The 26,710-nt window shown below is 70.8% G+C and overlaps 1 protein-coding gene across 3 annotated transcripts; it reads left to right on the forward strand.

Moving 5' to 3' along the window:
* On the forward strand, nt 1-26,510 carry LOC142029373 (microtubule-actin cross-linking factor 1, isoforms 6/7-like). 3 transcript variants are annotated; one of them, XM_075024163.1, is made up of 39 exons: nt 1-565; nt 1,499-1,628; nt 7,816-7,986; nt 8,168-8,334; nt 9,375-9,534; nt 9,748-9,832; nt 10,336-10,577; nt 10,839-10,958; nt 11,137-11,244; nt 11,373-11,591; nt 11,865-12,068; nt 12,151-12,382; nt 12,563-12,789; nt 12,881-13,003; nt 13,420-13,521; nt 14,120-14,221; nt 14,713-14,868; nt 15,277-15,432; nt 16,269-16,466; nt 16,558-16,686; nt 16,964-17,134; nt 17,239-17,394; nt 17,695-17,901; nt 18,133-18,252; nt 18,620-18,789; nt 19,118-19,277; nt 19,578-19,775; nt 20,367-20,492; nt 20,879-21,022; nt 22,163-22,351; nt 22,630-22,744; nt 22,824-22,990; nt 23,455-23,617; nt 23,855-24,009; nt 24,094-24,168; nt 24,584-24,701; nt 24,953-25,140; nt 25,222-25,342; nt 25,564-26,510. In XM_075024163.1, exons 1-39 carry the CDS (start codon nt 264-266, stop codon nt 25,608-25,610), a joined length of 6,123 nt encoding a protein of 2,040 aa, XP_074880264.1. In that variant the 5' UTR covers nt 1-263; the 3' UTR covers nt 25,611-26,510. The 3 variants fall into 3 exon arrangements, with proteins under 3 accessions (XP_074880264.1, XP_074880263.1, XP_074880265.1); XM_075024162.1 differs by lacking the exon at nt 1-565 and adding an exon at nt 6,580-7,181 and having other exon boundaries at nt 1,497-1,628; XM_075024164.1 differs by lacking the exons at nt 1-565; nt 15,277-15,432 and adding an exon at nt 6,580-7,181 and having other exon boundaries at nt 1,497-1,628.
* Nucleotides 26,511-26,710: the final 200 nt, after the last annotated feature.

Here is a 26,710-nt window from a genome sequence, read left to right on the forward strand (position 1 = left end):
ATCGTGGGCTCTGCAGTGCATGACCTGGTGACGGGTGGATGTAGGGACATCGGGGACCAGCGACCAGAATGAGCCGAAGGGGCCGGCAGGTGTAGATCTGGGAACAATCCTGGGTAAAAAAGAGTTGGGAAATTCAGGAGCACTGCGGGAACCACCATGTTGAGCGGTGCTCGTCCCGGCAGAGGAGACTGAGACGAGCAGAGCCAAAACCCGCAGGTACCGGTGACGGCTGGTGGGCGAGGGCCACAAGGCTGGAGAGGAGGATGGAGGTCGGGGGTCCCAGCCAGGAGTGCTCTGCCCTGGCTGGTGAGGATGGACCGGCGGCTGCCCCTTTGTGGGGAGGGCAGTCCCTGGGGGGGGGCCACAATGACACCCTGAACCATCTGCAGTGGTGTGCCGGGGGGAGGCTGGTGGAGCCTCGTCCTCCTGCCCCTTTGCCAAGTCCCAACACGCCATCCCCATCCGTCCCTCTGCTCTCCTTGCAGAAGCGCTGTGCTGCAGATGATGCCGGTCTCTCTGGGAAGAGCGTGGAGGGGTCATCGCTGGATGGGGAGGAGATGGAGAGGTACGGGCACCGCTGGGCACAGCGGGACGAGCCGAGGTGCCTTGTCAGGGCGGGTCATGGCCGGGGACTGCATGGGTGTGCATGGGCATCCGCACCACGAAGAGCGGAGCTGGGGTGAATCCTGCACCGCCCTGGGGGTCTGGGTCAGCCGCTGGGACAGGGAGAGTGCGGGTCAGCTGCTTGGGCAAGAAATGTCCCACCCTGGGGCGAGCTGGGATGGGACCAAGCACAGCTGCAAGCGCTGGGTGCAGGCGTGGGGAGCCCGCGGCTGTGGGGACAGCACTGGGTTTATCTCGCCAACGGCATGGACTCAGAGAGAGGTACCGGCAGCAAACGTGGCCGAGGCCATCAGCCCCAGGATTGCTCCCTTTGCAGGGCATCCCCTGCCAAGGGGCACGCGTGGCTGGGGACGGCTCAGGGGACGCCTGCCTGGTGGCGCGCAGGGATGCACCGGCACGTGGGCAAGGCAGGGGGAGATGTGGCTGAGCTGGCATCGGCCACGCCGGTGCGATGGGATGCAAGGCCGGTTATGGGGAGTCTGCGAGGGGTGTCCGGAGTCTGCCGGGAGCGGGGCCGTGGAGCTGCCTGCCCTGGCATCCACATTGACTGGCCGGTTGGGTGTATGGGGTGTTCATGAGTGTGGGTAACCTTTGGGGTCCTTATGTCCCTGGTCCCCAGTCTCGTAGAGCCATTCTCTCCCTGGAGCATCATGGGGGAGAGGTGGGTGCCATGGGCAGAGAGGTGCTGGCAGCCCCAGGCACCGTTTCATCCCTTTCCCACACAAGAGCAGTCGAGGGGGTCCCGGGCAAAGACGCCCCTTGGCAGAGATCAGGGCAGGACAGGCGGCAAAGGCCGAGTCTCGGCGCGGTGCTGGGCAGGGGAGGCAGCGGCCGTGTGACCCCACAGCCTAGTGCATCCCTGCTTTCTTCCCAGAGCGTGGCAGCGGGCTGAGCGGACAGAGCGGAGGCTGGAAGTGCACGAGCAGCTGCTGGCCCTGCGGCACTGGCTGGACGCTGTGGAGAAGAGGCTGCCTGCCCTGCCGGAGCCCGGCCATGCCCTGCAGGTAATGGGCTCGCCCCGGGTGTGCGGCAGCCGGCAGAACCGCTCAGAGCCAGGCAGGACCCAGCCCACGTCTCCACCGAGGCCGGTGAGGTCTTGGTCCCCATAAAGGGAGGATGGCGCCTGGCCGTGGCCAGCTGGGAAACCCTTTGGCACGGCCCCACAAAACTGCTGGTGACACCCACGGGCCAGGCAGGGTCCCGTGTCCCCGGTTGCTGCTTCCCAGCCTGACAGTGCTCCCCCAGTCCGTGGCCCGGGCGTGCCTCCGTCCCCCGCTGATACCACCATCGGCTGCCATGGGCTCGGAGCCTGCGGTACCTGTGGCCCTGCCCATACTTGTGGCATTGCCGCCTTGGAGCCCCGCTGGCGGAGGGACCACCTTCTGCTCTGGGCTCAGCCACGTCCCATGGCTCCACCGCCCCGGGCGGTGCACGCAGCCATGTATGGGGTCTGTGCAGCTGTGCACGGGGTGTGCAGCCATGCACGGGGCCATGCACGGGATGTGCAGCTGTGCACGGGGCGTGCAGCCATGCAAGGTGTGTGCAGCCAAGCCCCTGCCCAGGCGAGGGGTGTGCAGCCGCACGAGGGGTGTCCCTGCTGCCCAGACCTCGCATGCCCCTCTGTTTGCCGCGCCCCTGCAAGGAGCCGGGAGAGCGCTGGCGTGTCCTTGCTCCAGCCTCCGGCCGGCACAGGCCACCGGCTCCCGCCACCCCATCTGCGCGGAGCGGCAGCGGGAGCACCCGCAGCGGGGGCTGCCCTGTCCGGCCCCTCCTCGCCGCCCCGCGAACAGTCCCTCGCCGGCTCCTTTTGTTCCGGGCCTGGCCAGCACACGGGCTCCCTCCGCACACATGACAGCACAAACTGAAAGGGCCATTCATCCCGGCCTCGGCGTAGACAAAGCCGAGGCCGAGGAGAAACCCACCCGGCTCCCGGGATCTGAGGCTGCGGATTCCAGCCGACCGCTCTCGCCCAGTGCCCCGCGCTGGGCTCCCTCTGCCCGGGGCGCCCGCGCCACCCCCAGCCCCGTACCTGGGGCTGCGGAGCGTGCCAGGCGAGCTCCCGGCAGGCGCGCGGGGCGGGAGGCAGCGAGTCGCTCCGTCGAAGGAGCCGGCTCGTTGCCCCCTGCCCAGCCCCTGCCACGTGGGGTCCCGGCCAGGTGCTGTGGGGTGCCACGCTGGTGCAGTAGCTGAGCCCGGGGGTCCCAAGCCTCGTGCGTTGCCCCCCGTGGGGTGGCAGGGAGGAGGGCGGGAGCTGCGTTGCTGGAGGTGGTGGACTGAGCCATGGGGCGAGGGTGGTGGGCGAGGGTGGGTGAGGGGAGCAGCCCCCCCGCTCCAGGCCAGCCCCTCTTTGTGGAGCTTAGTGGGGCAGCATCTTCCCCGGCACAGAGGCAACCGGGAGCGCCCAGGTGCTCAGTACCATCAGCCAGGCCCAGGTCCTGCCTGCTTGGCCCGGTTCAGCTGGGGACGCCCAGAACCCCCCCGAGGGAGCCCGTGGCTCGGCAGGGCGCCCACGCACAGATCCAGCGCCGGGTGCTGAGCTCCTCGCTGCCGCCGGCGGGAAGGCGCCAAAGCCAAGCGGGGAAGATGGTGTGGTGCCGCAGGAGAGCCCGGGTTATGCTAATTCCCTGCAGCGTCTCTGGCAGCCGAGCAGACAAAGCCCCCCGGCCCCTCCGCCCGCTGCTTTCAGGAGATCCCATGGGAGCCCCATCCATCAAGGCAGCGCGACGCTCCTTGCAGCGGCCCCCCGCGCTCCCCGGGGCCCGGCGAGGGGCACCCGCTCCTTTGTGCGGGGCAGGACCCCCCCCCCACCCCAGGGCCCGCTGTGCTGGAGCTGGGGCCAGGCAGGCTGAGGATGGGGCTTGTGCCACGTGCACCCCGGGCAGGAGCAGAGCCCCACCCTGGCACCTCTGGCAGCCCCTTGCCCCCCCAACACGAGTCCCTCCTGCATCCAGGACAGGGGCAGGAGGGGGTCCCTGTGCTCCATGCCCGGAGGACCAGGGCTCTCTGGGGCAGGCGGGCGGTGGGCTTTGCTGTAGCATCTCTGCAGCCCAGGCCAGCCGCCCCATCCCTGCCCCGCTCCGCTGAGACTGGTCGAGGACCCCCTGCGCCCGCAAAACCTCTGGGGAGCGGGGCTGTACCCCCAACGTGACCGCAGCAGCGCCATGATCCGGGGGCGGGGGGGAGCTGGAGCCGGGGTGGGATGGGGGGGTCAGTGCACCCCGGAGGGGTGCAAGTGCAGAGCTGGAGGGGCTGTGCCGGCGTGGGGCTGTGCTGCTTTGGGGCTGGGGGTGCAGGCACGCAGGGGATGCGGTGCGTGCACGGCTGCGGGGCAGGCACAGCCCGGGGCAGGGACGGATCCTGGCCTCCCGGTGCCGGTGCGGGGGCAGGTGCGGGCGGGGGCAGGTGGGGGGTGTGTGTGTGGGGGTGCCCGGGCTGCCCCCCCCCGGGGTCAGCGCCGTGCGGGACGGGCGGTGGGAACGGCACCGCTCCCCTCCCCCCGCCCGGGATGGCTGCGAGTCCCCGGGGGTTTCCCCGGTAACGGCGCCGTTCAGCGAGCAAAGAGTTAACGCGGGCGGCCGTATTGTATCGGCGGGGGGGCGTGTGTGTGTGCGGCGGGGTTAGCCCTGCCGAGCCGTGCCGAGCCGTGCCGGTGCAGTGCCGTGCCGGTGGGTTCCAGCCCGCCCGGTGCTGCCCGGGGCCGCCCCGTCCCCATCCCCGTCCCGTCCCCGTCCCCCCCCCGCACCGCCCGGCCGCGGGGCGCAGCGCACAAAGGCGGCGGGGCCGGGGCGGGCGATGCCCGGGCGGCGGTAACGGGGGGCCGAGCCCCGCTCCGCCCCGCTCCGCTCCGCCGCCCCGCACGGGCCGGGCCGGGCCGGGCCGAGCCGGGTCCCCCCCAAACCCACCCCGCGTCCCGGCTCCGCCCGCCGGCTCGTCCCCCGCCATGGCCCGGTGGCGCGGCGGGTAGCAGGGGCGGCGGCGGCGGCGGAGCCCCCCCCCCTCCCGGTCCGGCCCGGTCCCGGTCCCGGCCCCGGCCCCATGGACGCCCGGCTCCTCCGAGGGGTGAGTGCCGGGACAGCCCGGCGGGGCGGGGGGTGCTGGGGCGGCTCCGGTCCGGGTCCGTGTCCGTGCCCACCCGTGTCCGTGGACCGTGCGCGGGGGGGTTGCCGAGGGCCGGCGAGCGAGACCTGGGGGGGGGGGGTGCGTGGGGCCGAGCCGGGTGGGGGCTGCGGGCAGGGCTGCAGGCAGGGTACCCCGCCCGCTGCCTGCCTGCCCGCCCGCCACGGGGGCAGCGTGTCCGGGGGCAGCCGCGCCGTGTCCCCGCGGCCGGAGCTGGCTGCCGGGGTGGGGGGGGATAGGGGAGCAGGGGGAGAGGCCGGTGATGCCCCCGGAGCGTGTGGTGTGGGGTCTGCCCAAATCACCCTTCGCCTCACCAGCCCGGTGGCCCTAGCGTGGCCCTCCACCCGTGCTGCCCCGTGGGAGCCTGTCCATGCAGGTCGAGTGATGGGGGGGGGGGGTGTGACGGGGATGCTGCCGGGGCTGAGTGATGCTGTGTGTGCGTGTCAGGGCCCCGCTGCGAGCTGCAGGCGCGTGTGAGTGTGCACGGTGACCCCGTGCACGAGGACTGCCCGTGGCGTGTGCCGTGGCGTGTGTGCGGGGGGCTTGGTGCGTGCACGCTTCCACGCGGGAGTGTGTGCCCCGGGGCGCAACAGCCGCTGCGGACGCGTGGAGCAGGCTGGCCCCGGTGCGCTCCTGTTGCATGTGCACGCAGCTGACGTGGGCATGTTTGCACGTCGCGTGTCACCCTGTTGATGCAGGCGTGCGGTGGTGCGGGGGTCTCTGCCTGTTGCTGGGTGTGCGGCAGCGGCGCGTGTGCGGCACAGCAGATTGGGGGTGCGTGTGTGAAGCGTGGTGTCTGTGTGTGTGTGTGTGTGTGTGCAGTCCCGCTGCAGCGTGCGCACACGTGTGGAGCGTGTGTGCACCATGCACGCTGCGCGGCCCTTTGGTGGGTGCACGCAGCACCCAGGCCCACACCGGGGGTGGGATGCCCAGCTGGAGGGGTGTGAGCAGAGGGGTCAGCGGGGTGCGGGGGTACACGAACACGCACAGCCCCAGCCTGGGGGCAGGGGGATGTCGGTGCACCGACCCGGCGCGGGTGGGTGCAGACAGGTGTGTGTGCGCACATGTGGGAGTCTGTGTGTGCACATGTGCACAGGGGTGCGCACACCCGGGTGCGGGGTCTGGGCGGCGGGTCGGGGCGCAGGCAGCGGTGCGGCTGCGGCGGGGCTCTGGCAGGGCGCTGGCGTGGGAGGGTCCTGCCGGGTGGCGCGGGGGATTTATGGCTGCGGCAGGGTGGGGATCCTGCCGGCCCGCCTGCCTGCCTGCCTGCCTGCCGGGTGGGTGCTCCCAGACGGATGGCCCCCAGCCCCGCTCCCCCCAGCAGATCCCCGGGCCGCCTTTGTCAGGCCCAGCAGACAGATGGCTCTTTTCTCCCGGCTCCGCTGGCCTCCGAGTTAATCTAATGGCACAAAGCGATGCCGGTCGGGAGCATCTGCCCGTCTGCTGGGCGCCCTGCGCTGCCTCCCGGTACCCGTCATTTACATGTCTGTTACGGAGACGCGCTCCTGCCGTGCAGGGACCCGCGCCCCACACGCTGCCAGACGAGGGGTGGCAACGCCGCGGATCCCTCGGGGTCCCCTCCCTCCGCTTGGCCCTAGGTGACGGCCAGCGCCCGTCCCCAGGGCCCCGGCTCTCGGCAGCCCTTTGCTCGGGGTGTGTGTGGGGCTGGGACCCCCCCAAAGCCCGTGCAGGAATTTGGGCAGCACCTGCAGCTGCCCAGGGCAGAGGCGCAGCTGGGAGCGGGGGTGGGAGAGGGTGCCCCTGGGCGCAGGACGGGGTCCGGGCGCCGTGCAGCCTCGCGGTGGCTCCGATAACGCGCGTCCTCCTGGCTCGTTTCAGGCCGGGATTTGAGGCGGGGGCCCGGCGCCCGTGCCTGTGCCATGGGGAACTCGGTGAGCCGGCCCAGCTGCCTGGGCGAGAAGAGCCGGCGGTCGGAGGAGCTCCTCCGGGAGCCGCAGCTCCGGGACCTGGGGCTGGACGCGGGGCAGTCGCCCGGCAGAAGCATCGCGGAGGCCTGGCCGGGGCCGCCGGAGAAGCCGCCGGCACCGGTGGAGAACGGCTGGAGCCCAGTACCCAGTGCCGGCCGGAGCCGGCCGGGCAGCCCCGTGCTGAAGCGCAGCCAGTCGGAGGTGGCGGTGCAGAACGGGAGCACAGCCTGCGTCCCGCTGAAGGGGCAGGGGCAGGCGGGGGGCGCAGCCTGGACACCCCCCCGGGCCAGCGCCCCCCGGAGCGCCTGGTCCTGGAAACCCGTCACCACCCGGGAGGTGACGGAGGTGACGGAGGTGACCGAGACCATCGTGACGGAGATCGTGGAGGTGACCGAGTACCCGGCCGGCGAGAAGGGCGGGGAGCCCCTGGTCACCCGGACGGTCACGGTGCTGACGGAGCGCGCCGGGGAGCTGGCGGCCGGTGGCCGCTCCGGACACACGGATGCCGCAGAGGTGACTGCCGGGCAGGGACCCTCGCCGCTGAAGATGCTGCGCCGGCCCCACGCCGCGGGGCTGCTCTGCCGGCACGCTTGTCTCCGCAAGCGAGTCTTAGCCTTTGTCTCCCTTGGCCGGGGCTCGCGTGGGGCTCTCCTGCGCCATGGGGTCTGCGCCCCACGCGCTGGCCGGTGTGCACGGCCCACGGTGCCCTCGTGCGGGCAGGGCCGGCGGCACCCCCCACCACCCCAGCGCTTTGGGTCGGTGCGGGGCACCCAGCTGGGTGCCGGAGGTTGGGGCTGACTCCCTCCCCTCTGCCGCAGCTGGTGGGGGCTGCGTGTCCGGAGGGGGTCCGCGTGGCACGGGGCGTGCCTGGGGTGCGCAGCCCCTGCTTTGGGGAGCCCCGTGGGCAGCGCCTGGTCCTTTGGCCCCGAGGAGGAGCGTTGGTCTGTAGAGAGCCCATCTCGGCACAGCCCTGCCGATGCGGCGAGAAGGGGATACGAGGGGGGACCTGGGCAGGGCCAGGTCCCTCCGTCCCCTGGCATCGCCTCCCCAACAGGGCATGGTGGCATGGAGGGGTTCACTCCAGCCCCACGGCTGCCCCACGGCTGCCCTCCGCCCGCCCGGGCGGCTCAGCCACCTCTCTCCCCAGGTGTCCCTGCGGGCTGTCCCTGTCCTGGAGGAGGCGGCGGGCACGGAGCGAGCCCAGGACACGCTGGAGAGCCTGCTGGCCTGGGTGGCGGACATGGAGGAGCTGGTGAGCAACCAGAAGCCGCCCTCGGCAGAGGTGAAGGTGGCGAAGGCCCAGCTGGAGGAGCAGAAGGTCAGCAGATCCGGGCTGGCGCGTCCCACCCACACCGCTCTCCAGCCGGGGATTAGGGGGCCGGGGGCAGAGCGGCCGTTCTGGGGCTGCCGGCTGTCTGCCCGCGGCGCCGGGCTGTGCCGAGACGGTGCGGGAGGGAGGGGGGATCCCCGGCACAGCACCGTGCCCCCTTGCCTTGCAGCTCCTGAAGCGGCTGCTGGAGGAGCGGAGGCCGCGGGTGGAGCTCGTCCTGCAGGACAGACCCGTGCCACCGGCACACGGCTCTGGCACGCTGGTGCCCGAGGGGAGCGGCAGCCTCTCTGGCCTCGGGGAGAAGTGGGGCAAGCTGATGCAGGAGGCTGAAGCCAGGTGGGTCAGGGCTGAGACCTTCCTCAGCGGGGTCGGCAGCCCCATCCCTGCCTACACAGGCTGTCTCGACAGCCGGCAGCCGGCTGCGGTGCCGTGACCCCCCCCAGCCATCCCTCCATGCAGCAGCAGTGTGCTCTGCCCCTCTCGTGCTGAGGCTGCCCCGGCAAAGGGACCGTCCCCATCCTCATCCTCATCCTCATCCCACACGCTGGGGCTGCACCGTGCCCTGCAGACCGCACCGCCTCCAGCCATGCAGGGTTGGTCCCTGCAGCCCCCCGGGGCTCTGCCAGCCGGGGATGCACCATCGCCTCGCTGCGCTGCCCGGCCCTCCCCGCCGCTGGCAAGCGAGGGGCTCGGTCCGGTGTGGTTCCGGCATGCACCGCGCAGAGCGGCGGGCGAGGGCTCTGCTTTGGGCCAGGCTCTCGGCACGTCTCAATCCTCCTTCCCGGCCCCGGGGTCAGCGGGTCTGTGGCTTTGCAGCTGGTCCGGCACGAGGCCCCGGAGCACTGGGGTGAGAGCCGGCCCTTTGCCACAGGTGACAGGGCAGCTCGCTGGGGTGCTGCTGGGCCTGGAGCGGAGCAGCGCGGCCAGATGCCCCAGCGTGGCCGTGCCAGCACCCAGCCTGGTTGGCAGGGTGATGCCGGGGCAGGGGGGGGTCCTGCCCTGCAGCGGACAGGGTCATGGAACCGGGCTGGGGCTGGCACAGCCTGGCAGGGGCTGCCTCATCCTGCGTCCCCGTGTCCCCAGCCCTCGCTGGGATGAAGCGGGACCTGCAGCCCAGGACACCTGCAGCCTGTCCTCAGGATGCTCCTGGTGCCGCCGGGGCTGGGTGGGGGGTGCTGGCCTCGCCTCACCCCTCACGTTCAGGGTGGGAGGATTTGGGGTGGGGAGCACAGGGCAGGGGTGTCCCAGATGTGGGAACTGGGCACCCAGCCCTGCTGGCAGGGGGAGAGGAGGCTTTTCCAGCCAGGATCTCTGTCTTGCACCCGCAAGGCTGGAGGCTGTTGCCCTCCCTGGCTCACCCAGCCTTCCCGGCGCAGGTACGGCTGCCTGGAGCGGATCCTGCCAGCGGCACAGGACTTCCAGGAGGCTGTGGACTCCTTCCAGGAGTGGCTCGGTGCCACGGAGCGGCAGCTGGCCCAGCTCTGGCGCGCCAACGGCTGCGTCAGCCGCGTGCAGGACGCCCACCGGCAAACCCAGGTCGGAGCCGGGCTTGGGTGCGGGGTGGGCTCGGGCACCCGCCGTGGCACGGGTCAGCCGGGCGAGCGGGGCACGGTGAGGTGGGGGGAGCTGTGAGCGGGGCCATGGGAGGGCTGGGGATGGCGGTGGGGACGGGGGGACACCCGTGGGTGCGGCGGGGACGGGGGGAGCGGCATCCGCAGCAGTCGCTGCCACGGGAGCCTCTCGCCCCAGGCCCTTTGCGAGGAGATTCGCGGCCGGCTGGGAGAGCTGGACGGCACCCTGGAGAGCGGGCAGCGGGTCCTGGAGATGGTGACAGGTAAGTGGGGTTGGCTGGAAGCGGCGGCCGCAGAGTCGGGACCACGGGACGTGGGAGGGAATGATCGCTGCCCTGGGCTGTGCCAGCACCAAGGCACGTCCTGGCGAGGGAGCAGCCCAGCCCGGCGAGGGGACCCCCAGGTGCTGGGTGTCCTCGGGGCGCTCCGCTCCCCACTGGTGGCTGTGGGGGCACGGCATAGCATGATGGGACACACAGCATACCATCGGATGGAGAGGGGCCAGGGGAGAGCCTGGCCCGTGGGGGTCAGGGGCACGGTGGGATGGGGTGCACTGGCAGCGGGGGGCAGCCGGGGAGTTGAATTTTGCCTGCGATGGGGATGAGGGGCCAGAGCCGCGTCCAGGAGAAGCAGAGGAGGAGCAGGCGCAGGGGAAGATCGGGACAGAGCGACCATCATGGGGAAGGGAAGGCGTCGGTGCGGCCGGTCCCCGGCCCCGGCGACAGTGGCTGCAGCGGCACTGATGCCAGCCACGGTGCTGCCGCAGGGGAGGAGGCCCAGCTGGCACAGGAAAAGATGGAGTCCCTGAGGATGCGGTATCTCATCGTGGGCCAGAGCAGCGCCGACACCATGCACCGGCTGGGGCAGACCCTGGAGGCCTCGTCCCGCCTGGGCACTGCCCAGGAGGACCTGGCGCTTTGGCTGGGCCGCATGGAGAAGGAGCTGGCCTCCTGGGACAGCCAGCACGGCGGCCAGGAGCCCCCGGTCAGCACAAGCGACAGGGAAAAGGTGCGGGACATGGGGGTCTGGGGACCGTCGCCCTCTGCCCCCTTCACCGCTCCCCGGCCCCGCAGCGTTGCTGCCTGCAGCGGGAGGCACAGGGGAGTCGGGTCTGGAGGGACATGGCTGGATGGGATACGCCAGGTTATGGCAGAAGGTCCCACGCTAACCAGCAGCAGATGCACGGGGGGGGTCTTTGTCCCGGAGAGGCCGCCCCGGTGCGCGTGTCCTCCCTGCCAGCACGGCTGACGTCTCTCCTCTCCGCTGCAGTTTGAGCAGATCCTGGACTCCCAGCTCACCCGCTTGGCTGGGCTCGGCGAGCGGCTGGAGGAGATCGGCCGGGTGCAGCTGGATGCCCAGGCCCTCCGCTCACAGCTCTCCGATCAGAAGGTGGGTCTGCAGCGCTGACCACTGGTACCCACACCCCAAAGGGGTGCCCAGAATTCCCCGGGGACACTGGCTTTGTGTTCCCGCTCCGGTGGGCTCCTGCGCTGACCCCTGAGTCACGCGTGCGTGGACCTGCCGACGTCTCTGCAGGACCTGGCACCCACACGCCTCTGTCTTCCAGCTGCTCTCCGCTGAGATCCTGCACCACCGGGGACTGGTGGAGCGTCTGCTGGGGATCTCGGACCCGCTGCTCCGCTCCTGCCCCGAGCCCCTGCAGCAGCACCTCCAGGTGAGCGGCCGCGCTGGGGCTGCACCGGTGGGTGCTGGGTGGGATGCTGCCGCGGCAGGGCTCGCTCGCACCGGGGGACGGCCGTGCCCCGTGTCCCCAGCGCCCCGGTGAGCCGCCCGTCTCCGCAGCCCTCGGTGCAGGCACTGCGGGAGCGCACGGAGCAGCTCTTCCTGCGCAGCGGAGCCTGCGCCGTGCAGCTGGAGCACGCCCAGTCCCTGCTCGCCCAGTTCTCCGAGGCCCACGAGGAGCTGTCGCCCTGGCTGGAGGAGACGCAGGTCGTCGGGGTGCAGCTTTCCCCCAACGCCATCGGCTACGAGGCCTTCAAGGAACAGCAGGCGTTGCTGCAGGTGAGGGCAGGGTGGCCGCAGCCAGGGCGCGGGGAAGGAGAAGGCGAAGGCAGGGACGTGCGGGGTCGGGAGCAGAGAGGCGGCGGCGCAGCCTGCGGTCTGCGATGGGATGGAGGTGGCACCGCTGCAGGGACTGCCGCGCTGGGGCACCCAACACGCAGGAGTACCGTGCGCTGGGAGCAGAGCCAGGGCAGCGCTGGGGTGCGCCAGGGCACATCCCCACGTGCCCTGACCTGGCCCCACGCGTGCCCACGGCCTTTCCTCTGCCCTCAGTGCCTGCGGGAGGCCATCGCAGAGCACCGTCCCCTGATGGGGAAGCTGCAGCGTGTCTCGGCGCAGCTGGTGGAGCTGAGCCCGGAGCAGGGTGCCCCATTCCAGCAGCGCTGGCGGGAGGCGGAGGAGCAGTATGGCCGCATCCGCGAACGCGTGCGCCAGGCGGCTGCCCTGCTGGAGGATGCTCTGCCGCGTTACAGCCAGGTACGGGGCCGGCACCGGGGGGCTGGTGTCCCCTGGGGCTTCCCCTCAAGTGACCGGGCTGGTCCCCCCACACCTTCCCCAGCTGACCGAGCGTATGGACCTGCTGCTGGAATGCCTGGAGCGGCTGCAGAGCCGCCTGCAGAGCCAGCCCTCCGTCCGCGGCGACGCGGCCCACCTTCGGGAGCAGATCCGCGAGAACAGCCTGGCCCTGGGCGAGCTGGAGAAGCTGGGGGTGGCCCTGGAGACCATCCAGGCGCAGGGCAGCGAGCTGCTGGCCAGCATGCAGGCAGCAAACTCCGACGCAGCTGCCAGAGGTACGGCACGGAGGGGCAGGCACGGCCCCGCAGGCGGGTGTGCACGCACGGCAGCGCATCTCCGCACACGGGGCATCCCGGCGGGGCCACGTCCCTGTTCGGGGCTGTGTCGGGGTGCCGGGTCCCTCGCAGCACCCCGAGGGGCCCTAGGCTGACCCCCGTCCCTCTCGCGCCCCGCAGGGATCCAGGAGCGGACGGCGCAGCTGCTGTCCCAGTGGGGCTGCCTGCGGGGCCGCTGCCAGGAGCAGGAGCGCTGGCTGCGGGAGCTGCTGGCGCTGGCCGACCGCTTCTGGCACGGTCTCTCCGAGCTGGCCCTGACGCTGAGCGACACCCAGCAGCTGGTGCTGGGGCTGGAAGAGGCCGGCGGCGAGCCAGAGGCCATCCGCACACGGCTCCGCACCCTGCAGGTACGGGGTTGGGAGCTTGGCGGGCAGCCCCGCGGCACGGGCAGCCCCGCGGCACGGGCATCACCGAGCCCCCCCCTCTCCTGGCCCGCAGGCGCTGCGAGAGGAGATCGACTCGCTGCAGGGTGAGCTGGACACGCTGGGCAGCCTGGGCGTGGAGCTGATGTCCTCCTGTGGGGACCCTGACAAGCCCGATGTCACCAAGAGCCTGGACGATGTGAGTGGTGTGGGTCCAGCAAGGGTCGGGGACGTGGGGATGCTGCTCGCGGGCATGGGGGTCTCCCCGGAGCTGAGCCGCAGCTGGACCCTGGAGAAGGGGCAGGCATTGCTCCCCAGAGCCAGCGTCCCCTGGATGTCCCCGGGCTGGGCTGGATGGAGGGTGGCTGTCCCAGGCTGGCGTCCCTGCACAAGGGACCACGTGTCTGCCAAGCCTCGCACCCCGCAACCGGTGCCCCCCATCCCTTGCACCCCGCGGTGGGGCTGGCTGGTTCTTGCACCCTGTGCTGGTGCCCACCGACCCCCCCTGCGGTGCCGCTGCCCCTTGCACCCCACGCGTTAGAGTCCCGCGCGGTGCCGCTGACCCCCGCGCCCGGCCCCCCGCGCGGTGCCGCTGACCCTCGCGCCCTGCCGCAGCTCTACTCCTCCTGGCACAGCCTGAACAAGGTGTGGACGGAGCGGTACGCCCGCCTCGAGGAGCAGCTCCAGGCCTCCGTCAGCTACCAGGAGACCATGCAGGTGGGGCGCTGGGGGTCCGCTCAGGCAGACACCCCACGTACTGGCCTGCCCCGCTACCTGCGTCACCCTCCCATCCCCGCCCAGGGGTCTGAGGGGCCGTGGGGCCACTCGGGGTGGTCTCTGGGCACGGCTAAAGGGGGGACCCGGCAGTGGGGCTGGCTGGGGAGCAGGGCTGTGCGGGAGTATAGGGATGTGGGGCTACAGGGCCATGATGCTGCCTTGGTTTGGGGGGCTGGCTGGCCTGGGTGGCCACTGGGGCTGGTGGGGCTGTAGGGCAGGGGGCAGTGGGGCCGGCCGTGCCTGTGTCCTGCCCCAGTGTGACATGCCCACATCGAGGTTCCCCTCGGTGGGGACGGGGCTGGAGCACCCTCCTGCCCTGTGCTCCAGCCCTCCCTGGGGACCATGGCGGGTCCCAGCCCCACTCCTGGCCATGGGGCTGCAGAGCGTGGGGGCGAGTGTGTCTGTGCCCCCAGGGACACAGCTGTCCCAGAGGCCTGGCAGGGCTGACGTGTCCGGCATGCGGGGACAGGGATGGGGACGGGCTGGGGGCCTGGGTCCCGCCGCCTTCTCCGGCCCCACGGTCCCTCTCTGTCCCCAGCGGCTGTTCGAGTGGCTGGACGCGGCTGAGCTGCGCATCGCGGAGGAGTTCCTCGTCGGCGGGGACCTGGACATGGTGCAGCAGCAGCTAGCAGAGCTGAAGGTGGGCTGTGCTGCAGGATGGGGCCCCGAGCCCTGGGGTCAGGTGTGGGTCAGTGTGGGGGGCAAGCGGGGTGCTTGGGGCAGCAGCGGGATGAAAGTGTGGCATGTTGGACGGTGCTGGTGCCTCCACGGCACTGGTGGGCGCTGGGTGGCCAAGTCCTGCCCGGGGTGGCCAAATCCTGCCCCCCGCAAAGGTGCCCTGAGCAGGCAGGGCTCCCAGCTCTCCACGAGGAGGAGCTCTGTGCCCAGGTGCCCGTGCCAAGCTGTGCCAAACTGTGCCATGCTGTGCCGTGCCGTGCCAAAACATGCAGTGCGTGCCAGACCCAGCTCTGCCATGGTATGCCACGCCGTGCTGTGATGTGCTATGCCGTACTGTGCTAAACCAGACCCGGATCTGCTGTGCTGTGCCGTGCCGTGCCATGCCTGGTGGCACGGCAGACCCCCGTCTCTGTGTGGGGGGCTGGGGGTCACCCACTCACTGCTGCCCCGCAGGAGTTCAAGAGGGAGCTCTACCAGTGCAAGGTGGACGTGGAGAGCCTGCGGCACCAGGCCAGTCTGGGGGGTGCGGGGCAGGGGGACCCCCCGGCCCCGCTCAGCGATTTCCGCCAGCGGTGGGACCGCCTGGAGGAGGAGATCGTCAGCCGCCAGGTAGGGAGGGGGCTTGGCTGGTGCGGGGGCAATCCCGGGCACGGGGCAGGGCTGGGTGGGCGCTGCTGTCCTGGGCACAGGGGCTTGGGGGCTCTGGGAAGTGGTGGTGGCACCTGAGCTGTCGACTGGATCTGGCACCGGCACGAGGCGAGAGCCGTGGCAGGGTGGGTGCATGAGGTGCCATGTGGGCGCCGTGTGGGTGCATGGGGGACCGTGCGGGTACGTGGGGGCTGTGCAGGTTCATGGGGTGCCACGTGGGTGCGTGGTGCCGGGTGGGTGCGTGGGGCCGTGCAGGCACTGGGTGCACGGTACCCTGCGGTGCGTGGGTCCGTGCGGGCGCTGGGCGCGTCGTCGGGGCTGCCATTGCTCCCTCCAAACGTGTGCCCGATTCCACCCTTGCCGGGACAGCACCAGCTGGAGGCGGCTCTGCTGGGCCTGGGGCAGTTCCAGCACCAGCTGGAGGAGCTGCTGCAGTGGCTGTCCCGCACCGCCGAGCAGCTGCAGGGCCCTACGCTGCTGCGCCTCGACCTGCAGAGCTGCGAGATCGAGCTGGCCAAGCACAAGGTGAGGGCGGCAGCGGGAGGGGGCTGCCTGCACCCCGTGTCCCAGGCTGCCCGACTGCTGCCCTGGCCATCGGCCGCCTGCTCCGACAGCCAGGCGTCCTCGCGGGGATGTCCCCCGTGGGGGGATGTGGCACAGTGCCGCTGCATCCCATGGCACAGGAGGTCCTGGTCGTGGTCCTCCTGCTGCGGGGCCGCATCCTGGCCGCATGCTGCTGCCCGTCCCCATCCCGGGTGGTTTGGCCCCCTCCTCCCAGCGCTGCCATCGAGTCCCTGGGCGACGGCAGCCAGGTTGGGCAGGCTGCGGCTTGGGGCGGGTGGCGTGAGAACGCATCCCCTCCCGCGGTGACAGCATGGAAGGAATGAGCTGTTTCCACGCCTGCCGGGAGGCAGCCGAGGCCGTGGCCAGCCCGGAGCTGCTTGTCCTTGCCTGGGCACGCTCACACTGCGTCTGACGCAGGCGAGGTGCTGTGAGGTGCGGGCTGGCCCCGTGGCCGGGGGGGCCGTGCAACAACGGGTGGCCCTGGCCTCTTCTGTGCCCCGTCCCAGCAATCTCCCTGCCACGAAGTGGCAAATTTGGTGCCTCACACCTTGCCCTGTGCCACTCTGAGGCCAAAACCAGGGTGCCGGCTCTAGGGCATCCCTGGGTGCCATCCTCCCCTGGCATGGCACTCCCCGGACCCCAGCCCTGCAGGGCTGCCGGTGCCACAGTGGCAATTGACATGGGCAGCAAAGGTGGCCCGGGTGCCTGCGGCAAGGGGCTTTGCACCACGTAGCTGGCTGGGGATGCCGTGCGCTCCGGCTGGGGTGCCGTCTGCGACCGCGGTTCTCCATCCCTAGGTGCTGAGGAACGACGTGATGTCCCATGCCCGCACGGTGCAGTCTGTCAACGAGGCCGGGCAGGGCTTGCTGCTCTCCAGCCTGGGGGAGAGCGTGGAGGGGCTCCAGCGCAGCCTGCAGCAGCTCAACCAGCGCTGGGACCTGGTGCAGAGTGAGACCGAGAGCCGCCAGCTGGAGCTGGAGAACAACCTCAGCCAGGTACGGGGCACCATGCACCCGCGTGCCGGAGCTGCCCACCACGGTGCTGCCCACTGGCATGGGCAGCGCTGAGCCCCCGTGCCGTCCCCAGGTGCAGGACATCACGCTGGAGATCACGGAGCTACTGCAGTGGCTGGAGCAGGTGGAGCTGCAGCTCTTCTTTTCCAAGCCGGCATGGGGCCACCCGGACACCACCAAAGAGAAGCTCACTGCGCACCTGGTGAGCACCGGGGCTCTGCCGGCCTCCCCCTGCTGCAGGGCTGTCCCTGAGCATCCCTTGGGGGGTGTGCATGTACCCCAAATCCGCCCCTCTCTGCACCGAGATGCTGGGACCCTTCTCTGCCTTCTTGTCTCCCCGACTGGGCAGACCCCTCCTGCACCCCTCCTCTGCCCCCTCCAGCTCCCCTGGGACAGAGTGGGAGCCCTCCCCGTCCCCGTCCCTGTCTCCATCTCCGTGCGGGGCAGTGACCCCGGGGCTCCCCGCGGCCTCTCGGCAGGAGCTATGCAAGGAGATGGAGTCCAAGCAGGAGGCGTACAGCAGCGTGCGGGAGCGGCTGCAGCGGCTGCTGGCCTCCTGCCGCGCCGGCCGGCCCTGCAGCACCGAGCACAGCCTCCGCATCCTGGAGCAGAAGTGGGAGAGCGTCCACGCCGAGGCCCAGGAGAGGAAGGTGCGCGGGGCAGGAGCGTCCTGCCTGCCCAGGGGTCCCGACCCTGCCCTGGCTTCGGGGGCTGCGGGTGCCCGTCGCCGTCAGTGCCTCCGCTCTGCCCGCAGGAACGCCTGGCCGAGGGGCTGACGGTCACCACCGAGTTTCACGGCACCGTGCAGGAGCTGCTGCGCTGGGTGGCTCACGCGGAGGAGCTCCTCGGCTCCCCCGCACCGCCCAGCTTCGTCCTGGACACCGTCACCGCGCAGATCCAGGAGCACAAGGCAAGTGCGGGCTGAGCCGGCGTGACCCCCCTCCCGCCTGCCTCCCAGGTGTGCTCCGGCAGCACACCCCGACGCCGGGGCGGATTCCGTGGGGCTGGGGTCTGCCCGGAGGGGGTCCCGCGTGGCACCGGCAGCGGCACCGGTAGGGGAAATCTCCCCCGGGCTGCCAGCGGGACGTCTCTCCCTGCGGCAACGGAGCGAGTTGGCTCTGCACCCCATCCGGGTGCAGGCTGCGCTCGGAGGCTCTGCTCCTGCCCCGGCGTTGTCTGTGTGCTCCTAGCCGCCTCCGCTCTCCTGCAGGCCCTGGTGAAGGAGGCGAATGCCCACGGGGAAAAGCTCAGCGGCCTGGAGGCCGTCGCATCTCGCTTGAAAGACTTCAGCAGGAAGCAGGATGGTGCCGTCATCCAGAACCTGGTGCTGACGGCCAGGGAGCGGCTGAGCAAGGTGCTGCAGCGGACGTCGGAGCGAGGAGCGGCGCTGGAGGAGGCACGCAAGCGCACCAAGCAGGTACCCGGCCGCGGTGCCGGGGGGCGAGGGTCCTGCGAGGAGCTGTGCCGGTGCAGGGGCCGTGCGGCTCCGGCGCGGGGACCATGCCGCACCGGCCCACGGTTTGCGCTGCGGTGGTGCGCGGGCCGTGCAGCTCTGTTGTGTGGCTGCTGTGGCTCTCATCACCTGGGTCGCCCTGGCCCCTGCTTCGTGCACGAGGGTCCCCCCACGCACCCCTCCCCTCCGTTTCAGTTCAGCGAGTCCCGGCGGCTGCTCCTGGACTGGATGGACGAGGTGGAGCAGAGCCTGGAGGTGCCGCAGGACACTGCTACGAGCCAGGAGGAGATCAAGTGCCAGCTGGCTGAGCACAAGGTGGGGGCCCTGTCCCACTCCCCAGCCCTGCGGAGAAGGGGGAGGGTCCCAGCAGGGGCAGCTGCCCAGCCATGGGCAGTGGGGAGCAGATCTGGGGGCTGCGGGGCGGCAGGGGAGGGGGCTTCCCAGCTCCCAGTGGGACAGCAGTGCGCCGATGCACTCGGTGCCGCGGCAGTCGGGTGCCTTTCCAGGGCTGTCTCTGTAAAGCGAGGAGACCTGGGGCGGGGGAGCCCCTGGCCGAGGGGCATCGGCCCCCCAAGCTGCCTGGTGGCGCTCGGGGAGACAGGAGTCTCGCCCCAGCCCACCTGCCCTGGAGCCGGCACCCACGTCCCGGGGGTCCGGGTGGGCTCACCCCCTCTGCCCACAGGCTTTCCAGAAGGTGCTGCGCTCGAAGCGGCCGGTGTACGAGGCCACGCTGCGGAGCGGGCGGGCGCTGCGGGAGAGAGCCCGGCTCCCCGAGGACCTGCAGCCGCTGGAGGAGCTGCTGGGGGAGCTGAAAGAGCGCTGGGATGCGCTGTGCAGCCGGGCTGTGGAGAGGTGAGGCAGGGACGGGTTGGGATACGATGGGATGGGGTGGGAGGGGATGGGATGCCTGTGCTCTGCTTGCTATTCAGGTCCCAGGCGGGGGGGCATGGCATTGCCCCTCCTCCCTGGGCATCTCGCTCCCTGCTTCGGGACCCCCTGCCCCAGCTCCAGTGAGCTCTGGCCCCTGGGGGTGCAGCCAGGATGCGTCCCCAGCCATAGGCAAGCCCAGGCACTTAACAGCTGCGCTGCTGGGTTCCCCATGCGGCGGCCGTTCCCTGCACCACGGGGCTGAGCCCCTGCACCTGGGCACCGCTGGCATTGCCTGCACCCTTCCTTGCAGGCAGCACAAACTGGAGGAGAACCTGCTCTTCTCGGGCAAGTTCACGGATGCGCTGCAGGCCCTCATGGACTGGCTGTACCGGGCTGAGCCGCAGCTCAGCGAGGACGTGCCTGTCGGAGGGGACCGGGACCTGGTGGGTGACCTCATGGACAAGCACAAGGTGGGTGTCCCCAGCCCCGCGTTGGCCCCTGGGGAGCCCTGGGCTCTGCACCAGCCCTACCCACCCTCCGTCCCAGGGCAGGACACCAGCCAGGCGCAGGATGGGGCTTTGCCCACCAGAGCAGCCCCTGCTTTACCTAAGCCTGCGCTCCCAGTCCTTGCGGTGGTGCTGGGGCATCCCGTGTACCCCATTGCTGCAAGGTGGCCTGGGGTGCATGGGAGTCCTGCACAGTAATGGGGGCCAGGCAGGGTGCTGGGACCCCCCGGCATCTCCCACCCGCCCCTGCCCTCTGCTGCGCAGGTCTTCCAGAAGGAGCTGGGCAAGCGAGCCAGCTGCATCAAGATGCTGAAGCGCTCGGTGCGGGACCTCACGCGCGGCAGCAGCAGCGTCGACTCCCAGTGGCTGCAGAAGCAGATGGAGGAGCTGAGCACCCGGTGGGACCTGGTCTGCAAGCTCTCCGTCTCCAAGCAGGCCCGGCTGGAAGCTGCGCTCCGGCAGGTGAGAGCCGGTCAAGCCAGGGGGGGCTGAGGGGCAGCAGCTGGCCCAGGGCCTGCCCGCGCAGAAAGGTCGGGGTCTGCAGCCGGTGCATTCTCTGCAGGTGGCCGTGGGCATGTGGGGAGCCCAGGACTGCGTGCGGCTGTGCTGCATGGGGTGCTGCGTGGGGTGCCTGGGCTCTGTGTGTGGCCGTGCTGCAGGGTGCTGCATGGGGTGCCTGGGTGGTGGGTGGCCGTACGTTGTGGGGCTGTGTCGCAAGGTGCCGTGGCCGGGTGCCAGGCTGGCACCCTGTCGCAGGTGTGCCCGCGTGCAAGGTGCCCAGGGCAGGATTGCTGCGTGTTGCAGGGTGCCCTGCTTGATGGGGAGGGACTGATGGGGGTCGGGGGAAATTGTGTCCCAGGTGCCAAGCTGGGGTGAAGAGCATCGCCTCTCCATTTGAGTGGGGCTGGCAGCAGCTCTCCCTCGGGGGCCTGGAGCTGCACAGCCAGTTGCCTGCGCTGGGTGCTTGTCTGGCTCCGGGGAAGGAGCAGCAGTCGCAGGGCTCGGGGTCTGGCTGAGGTGGGTGCTGAGCAGGTCCCTGGCTATCTGTGGCAGGCGGAGGAGTTTCACACCCTGGTGCACTCCTTCCTGGGTCGCCTCTCCGAGTCGGAGAAAACCCTCAAGTACGGCGTCTTCCCCGAGGAGGAGCTGGCCGTGCAGGAGTGCCAGAACCAGCTGCAGGTCAGTGCCTGTCCCTGCCAGCCCCCACTACCCCCACCAGCCCCCACCTCCAGGGTGGCTCCATCCTTGCCCCGGGACGTCCCGTTGCTGGGCTCAGCCGGCCCCTGCTAGGGCGTGGGGTGCGCCACACCGAGACGTGGGATGTTGGGCCCCATCACCCCAAGACATGGGCTTTGGGGCCCTAAGCACCCTGAGGTGTGGAGATTTGGGGTCCCAAGCGCCCCATGCAAAGACAGCCATGCTCAGTGGCTGTGCTCGCTCCGCTCAGCGTCCTTCTGCTGCCTGCACACCCGGCTGGGCGGAGGCTGGTCCCTGCGGCGCTGGGGTGTGCAGTGGGGTGCAGGGGGCTGAGACCCGGCAGTACCACGGTCCGTGCCCTCCCGCAGGAGCTGATGAAGTCCCTGCAGTGCCAGCAGCTGGAGCTGGAGTGCATCACCTCGCTGGGGGAGGAGATCCTCTCCACCTGCCACCCGGACTCTGTCATCACTATCAAGTCCTGGGTCACAGTCGCCAAGAGCCGCTTCCAGGAGGTGAGCTGGGCACCCCTTCTCCATCCCTCCCTGGGTGGGGAGCAGATCTGCACCTGCGCCTGGGACGAGCACGGCCCCACGCCATTCCCACCGCCGGTGCCTCTTTGGCGCAGCTCTCCTGACCGGCGCGTTGCGGGGAGCTGGGGGTGCTTGGCTCCGTCCTTGGCTAACACAGAGGGTCTTGGTCTTGCCAGCGACCAGCCAGCCCTCGCTCAATTCCTCTTGCACAGACCTGGCCCCCCGTGAGCTGCCGGGACGCACTGCCCTTGCCAGCCCTGGCCATCCCCTTGCTCCCACCCCTGCTCCCCCATCCTGGAGCCACGCAGGGGGTCCCCTGGGGCCTCTGTGGTCCCACCTGGATGGTGGTGGCTCATTCCTGTGTGACGGCAGATGCCAGGCAGCCCAGGCAGGGAGTCCCCAGGGAGCAGTGTCCTGGGGATCTCCGCCCCAGACCCCACTCCCGCAGCAGCTCGGAGGCTTTCTGGCTTTGTGGGTTTGCAGGCAAGAGCACTCCCGGCTCTCCCTGAACGGGTCCGACAGGTTGGGCCCATCCCTCATCTTCACAAAGCCCTTAGTGAGCAGAGATCTTCGGTATCTGATCTGGATCTGCTCCAGGGTCCTGCCGCCCCCGGGGCTGCCTTCCTCGCCCCGCTCTCCCCAGATAGGGAGGACGCAGCACAGCCCCGCTGCGAGGGCAGCCAGCATGTCCGCACCGGCTCAGACCTGGGTACTGGTACGTTTGGCTGCTGCCCGCAGGGACGGTCCCAGGACCGGTGCTCAGAGCACCGGCAGCAGCACCCAAGAGCTGCAAAAGCCCCTCGGCACATGAGGGTCAGCGCTGTCAGCCCTGACCCAGCTGCCCAGCAGGAACTCCCGTCCTTCCCCATCGTCATGGGTGGGCCATGGAGCATCCCCGTCCTGCCCCGTAGCCATTACGGCTGCTGGCCGGGGATCCGTGTGCCTGCCCCATGGCAGGGATGCACCGCGGCTCCCCGTGCAGGGACTCGTTGGCCCTGAAGCAATGGCCCCGCAGTGCCTGGTTGGGGCTGCAGACACAGGGGTCCGCAGCGGGGCAGCTGGCCCTGTGGCCCCCCCCTGCCGCCAGCCCCCATGGCCCAGCTCCCCTGGCCGTGCCCGCAGGTGCTGAGCTGGGCCCAGCAGCAGGGCGAGCGGCTGCAGGCGCAGACCGCCAGCCTTGCGGCCGAGCGGGAGGAGATGGCCCAGCTCATCGACTGGATCACGGCCGCCGAGGAGGCACTCAGCCTGCGGGACCAGGAGCCGCTGCCGGAGGAGGCTGAGCAGCTGGAGGAGCTCAATGCCCAGCACACGGTAAGGGACCCTGCGCCCAGCTACCCACCTCGGCTTGACCCCACCTCGGACTTTTGGATGCCCCAGGCTGAGGCCGTGGGTGCCGCTGGTGCATGCAGCAGCAACGCAGCAGCTTCTTTCATGCACGGCAGCAGCCACAGCCCAAGCCCACTGGGTCTGCGGCCAGGGCTGCTGATGCAGGAGGGTTGCGGGGAGGGGGGCGCAGCAGGGCTGGTCCGTGGGTGGCTGCACTCCCGGCTTCGGCCCCCTGCCCCAGCTGTGCCGGTGCTCTGCGGCAGGTGTTCATGGAGGAGCTGAACCGCAAGCAGCCCGACGTGGAGAAGGTCACCAAGAGCTGCAAGCGGAAGCTGGCCGCGGAGCTGGGCCCGCCGGCTGCCCGCCGACTAGCCACACGTAAGACCCCCCATTGCCCCCTGTGCCGCGCCCCAGGACCGCTGGCTGTGCCCTCACCGCCCGTCTCCACCGGCTGCAGGTCGTCGCAGCACGGGGAAGGCGCAGGGCGCGCCGGTGGTGCCGCTCGGGGGGCTGGAGCCCCAGACGCCCCTCATGGCCCAGCTCCTGCACCGCTGGCAGCAGCTCTGGCTTCTGGCCCTGGACCGGCAATACCGGCTGGAGACGGCCCTGCAGCGCCTGCGAGAGGTAGGGGCAGCCCCGGCGGTGCCACGGCCCCGGTGGGTGCCGGCAGCTGGTCTCGCCTTCTGCTGGCCAGACCCCTGGCCCTGGGTCGGATGCGGATGGAGACGGTCCCCAGGGTTGGTGGGATGGAGCAGACAGCACCCAGGAGCCTTCCCAAACCCCGTTCCTGTAGCCAGGAGTCCCTGCGCATCCTTGCAGGCAGGGGTGGGCGCACCCCCGATGGCCAAGAGCCGGCTGCTTCAGCCTGTGGCTCCCCTTTGCAACCCAGAGCCGGGGGTCCTGGGCAGAGACCCCTTTGCCAGCCTCAGCGGGGTCAGGGCTGGGAGCTGGCTGGCTGCACGGCAGCAGGGTTGAGCCTGAACGTGGGGCAAAGCGTGGTCACCCAGGCTGATGTGATGGGGGGGCTCAGGGTGGGTGGGTGGGGGCTTTCCTGCCAGTGCATTAATTCCCATCTGTGCCTCTCTGAGCTGGAGGAGTTTGCTCACTTTGACTTCGGGGTCTGGAGAAAACGTTACATGCAGTGGATCAGCCAAATGAAGTCCCGTGTCCTGGATGTTTTCCGAGGCATCGACAGGGACCAGGACGGCCGCATCAGCCAGCGGGAGTTCATTGAGAGCGTCCTCTCCTCCAGTGAGTGCCTCCGGGGCTGGGGCTGGCTCCTGGGGCTGGCGCATCCCACAGGGATTCCCTCCCCCTGAGAACTCAGGAAAGGGCAGTCCGGGGAAAGGTGGGACAGTGCTAGCAGGGATGGGGAGGGACAGGGTCTGCCAGCTGGGAGACCCCTTGGAGGGGGGCCAGGGTTCGGTGCTGGTGCCAGCTGGCCTTGGCACAGGGCATGGCAGGCTGAGGGTCTGCTTCCCTCCCTAGAGTTCCCCACCAACGTCTTGGAGATGAACGCCGTGGCGAGCATCTTCGACATGAATGGCGACGGCTTCATCGACTACTACGAGTTTGTCAGCACCCTGCACCCCAACCGGGACCCGCTGCGCCGGACCGCCGATGCCGACCAGATCCAGGACGAGGTACAGCGGGGGGAGCCACGGTGCCCGGGGCCGGGCAGGGTGGGGGGCCCTGCCGTGGGTCTGAGCTGAGCGTGCCGTCCTCAGGTGAACAGGCAGGTGGCCCAGTGCAACTGTGCCAAGCGCTTCCAGGTGGAGCAGATCAGCGCCAACAGGTACCGGGTAAGTGCCAACCAACACCGTTACTGCCTCCTGCCCTGCTGCCGGGTCCCCAGCGGCCTCCCATGGTTCCCCACCCCATGGTCCCGGGCTTGCTCCAACACCCGTACGCAGCCTGCGCCATGCAGAGGTCCTGCAGCCCCCCGTGTGCCGTGGCTCCCTGCCCCAGATGCTTTGCAGCAGCAGGGAGAGGGCACTTCCCCATGTCCCGTGGGATCCCTGGCCCCAGGCGCTGCATGCTGTGGCATGGCAGGGAGGGCAGTGCTGGCGGGGACAGAGAGACTGTGGGGGACCCGACGGCCCGGTGACAGGCAGCTCTGGGCACTGGTACCTGCGCTGGTGCCCTTCTCTGGCTCCCAGCTCTGCCAAACCGCCCCCCCCAGCCCCCGCCTTGCCCTGACATCTCTCTCTCCCACAGTTTGGGGAGTCCCAGCAGCTGCGGATGGTGCGGATCCTGCGTAGCACCCTGATGGTGCGGGTCGGCGGGGGCTGGATCGCGCTGGACGAGTTCCTGGTGAAGAACGACCCCTGCAGAGGTGGGTATGGCTGTCCCACGCCGGGTGCCGGGCACAGGGCACCCGCAGCTCTGCGGCCAGGAGGATCTGCAGCCGGCTGAGGCTGGGAGAGCCCCGACATCGGCATGGCAGGCGTCCCTGTTCCCCGGGCAGGGTGCCCACAGGGCCGTGCGGGTTGGTGGTGCCTATATGGGATGCAGCCCACCAGCCTCCCCAGGGGGCTCGCAGGGACCCCCAGCGCCAGCCCAGCTCACCGCCTCTGTTGTCCCCAGTGAAGGGAAGGACCAACCTGAAGATCAACGAGAAGTACCTGTCCCCAGATGCCTTCGGGGCCGCCGCAGCCAAGTGTGCGGGGAACCAGTCGGCCCCCTCCTCCAAAGTGCTGTCCCCCAGCCGCTCCAACTCCAGCCTCAGCCTCTACAGCAGCGCCTCGGCCCCCAGCAGCCCCCTGGCCAGGAAGGTAAGGGCTGGGGACCCCCCCCAGAAGTCCTGACCTCCCCAGCCCGACGGCTGCGGGTGCTGACCCTCTCTCCCGCCTCAGTCGGTGCTGCGGAGGACGCGCTCCGGAGACCGGTGCCCCCGCTCCCGCGGCTCCCTGCTGCCCGACGGAGCTGAGCTGCAGTTCACCGCGGCCGAGGAGAGCCTGGCCGTGGCACCCCCAGGTGAGGGCTGTGCCGCTGCAGGTGGGGGGGGTCCCCTGCCCACCCCGGGCAACCTGCTGCAGGCTGCGCCCTGCCTGCCCCGCAGGGCAGGGGGCCGGGGAAGCAGAGGGGAGCCAGAGGCGGTGGGGTGGTATGGGGCAGGGCAGCGGGGCCGTCCCCCAGCCCCGGGAGCACCGGTGCAGGGGAGCACGCACCGCTCCAGCCCTTCCTTGCCCTTGCAGAGCCGCCCGAAGGGTCCCCCCCGGAGCGCTGCAGCCCCTGCCGCTGAGCCCCCCCAGCCGCCCGCCCTGCGCCCAGCACCCTCGGCCGGCCCCACTCAGGACTCTCCTCCCCGGCGGCCGCCCGCCCCGAGGCTGGAGGATGGCGAAGCCGCGGCCGTGCGCCCCGTGGGTCTCCGGCCCGGCGCTGCGGCCCCCCGAGCGGGCGCCCGCCTGCAAGGGCTGAGCTGTCTGTCCATCACCGATCCCGCTGGATCTGGTCCCAGCATATATGCAAGCATCCCCTGACACACACCAAACCGCCCTCGGGCTCTGGCTGGCACGGCCCCCTGCCCCACCGCTCCGCCAGGCAGCGTGGAGGGGGGACCGAGCCCCGATGCCCTGCTCGCTCCGAGAGCCCGGGGCAGCTGCAGGCTGCCGGGAGCATCCCGCAGCTGTAGGGTCAGCCAGGGCTGCGGCAGCCCAGACACCCCTGGGGTGGGCCCTATCCCTCTCCCCCCAGGCTCCCGCGCCGTCATCGGGGTGGCTGCTGGTGCCCCCGGGGCATTTGGCATTGCTGGTGGGGGGGTCCCCCCCGTCCCGCTGCCTGCACGCCGGTGGGAGGTGGCCGAGCTCAGTACCCGGGCACCGGGGCCCCTCGCCGGACGCAGAGCCCCGTTTCTGGTGCTAACCCTCACCCCTTGGGCTTTCGGTGTGTGTGCTCGGGGCCCCAGCTACAGCTGCCCCCCCCCACCCCCCCACCCCGGCAGGGCTGGGGCTGCCACGGGCTGGGGGGGGTCCCTCGCACCCGTGCCCCCGTCCCACCTGCAGCACCCGCAGGCGGTGGGACCCCTGCCCTGCTGACGCATGCTCACGTCACCCCGCTAACCGGACAGCAGTAGAGCTGAATGTAACCTTGGCCGGGCACGGCCCTGCCAGCCACAATAAAGAGTAGGTTTCTTTTTCTATGAGCACCTGGGGCTTGCTGCAGTCTGTCTGTCTGCTCCCCCCGCTGTTGGGGCGAGGGGCTGCCACAGCCAGGCGCTGCGGTGCGGTGCGGTGCGGCGGGGGGGTGTAGGATCACCAAAGCTGGTGCGCACACGGCTTGGCATGGTGGCCGGGCATGGCTGGGTGTGCCTCCATCTGTGTGCCACTGGCAGAGATGCCCGGC

This window comes from Buteo buteo, chromosome 3 (genome assembly GCF_964188355.1).
Source record: "Buteo buteo chromosome 3, bButBut1.hap1.1, whole genome shotgun sequence".
Taxonomy (NCBI): Eukaryota; Metazoa; Chordata; class Aves; order Accipitriformes; family Accipitridae; genus Buteo; species Buteo buteo.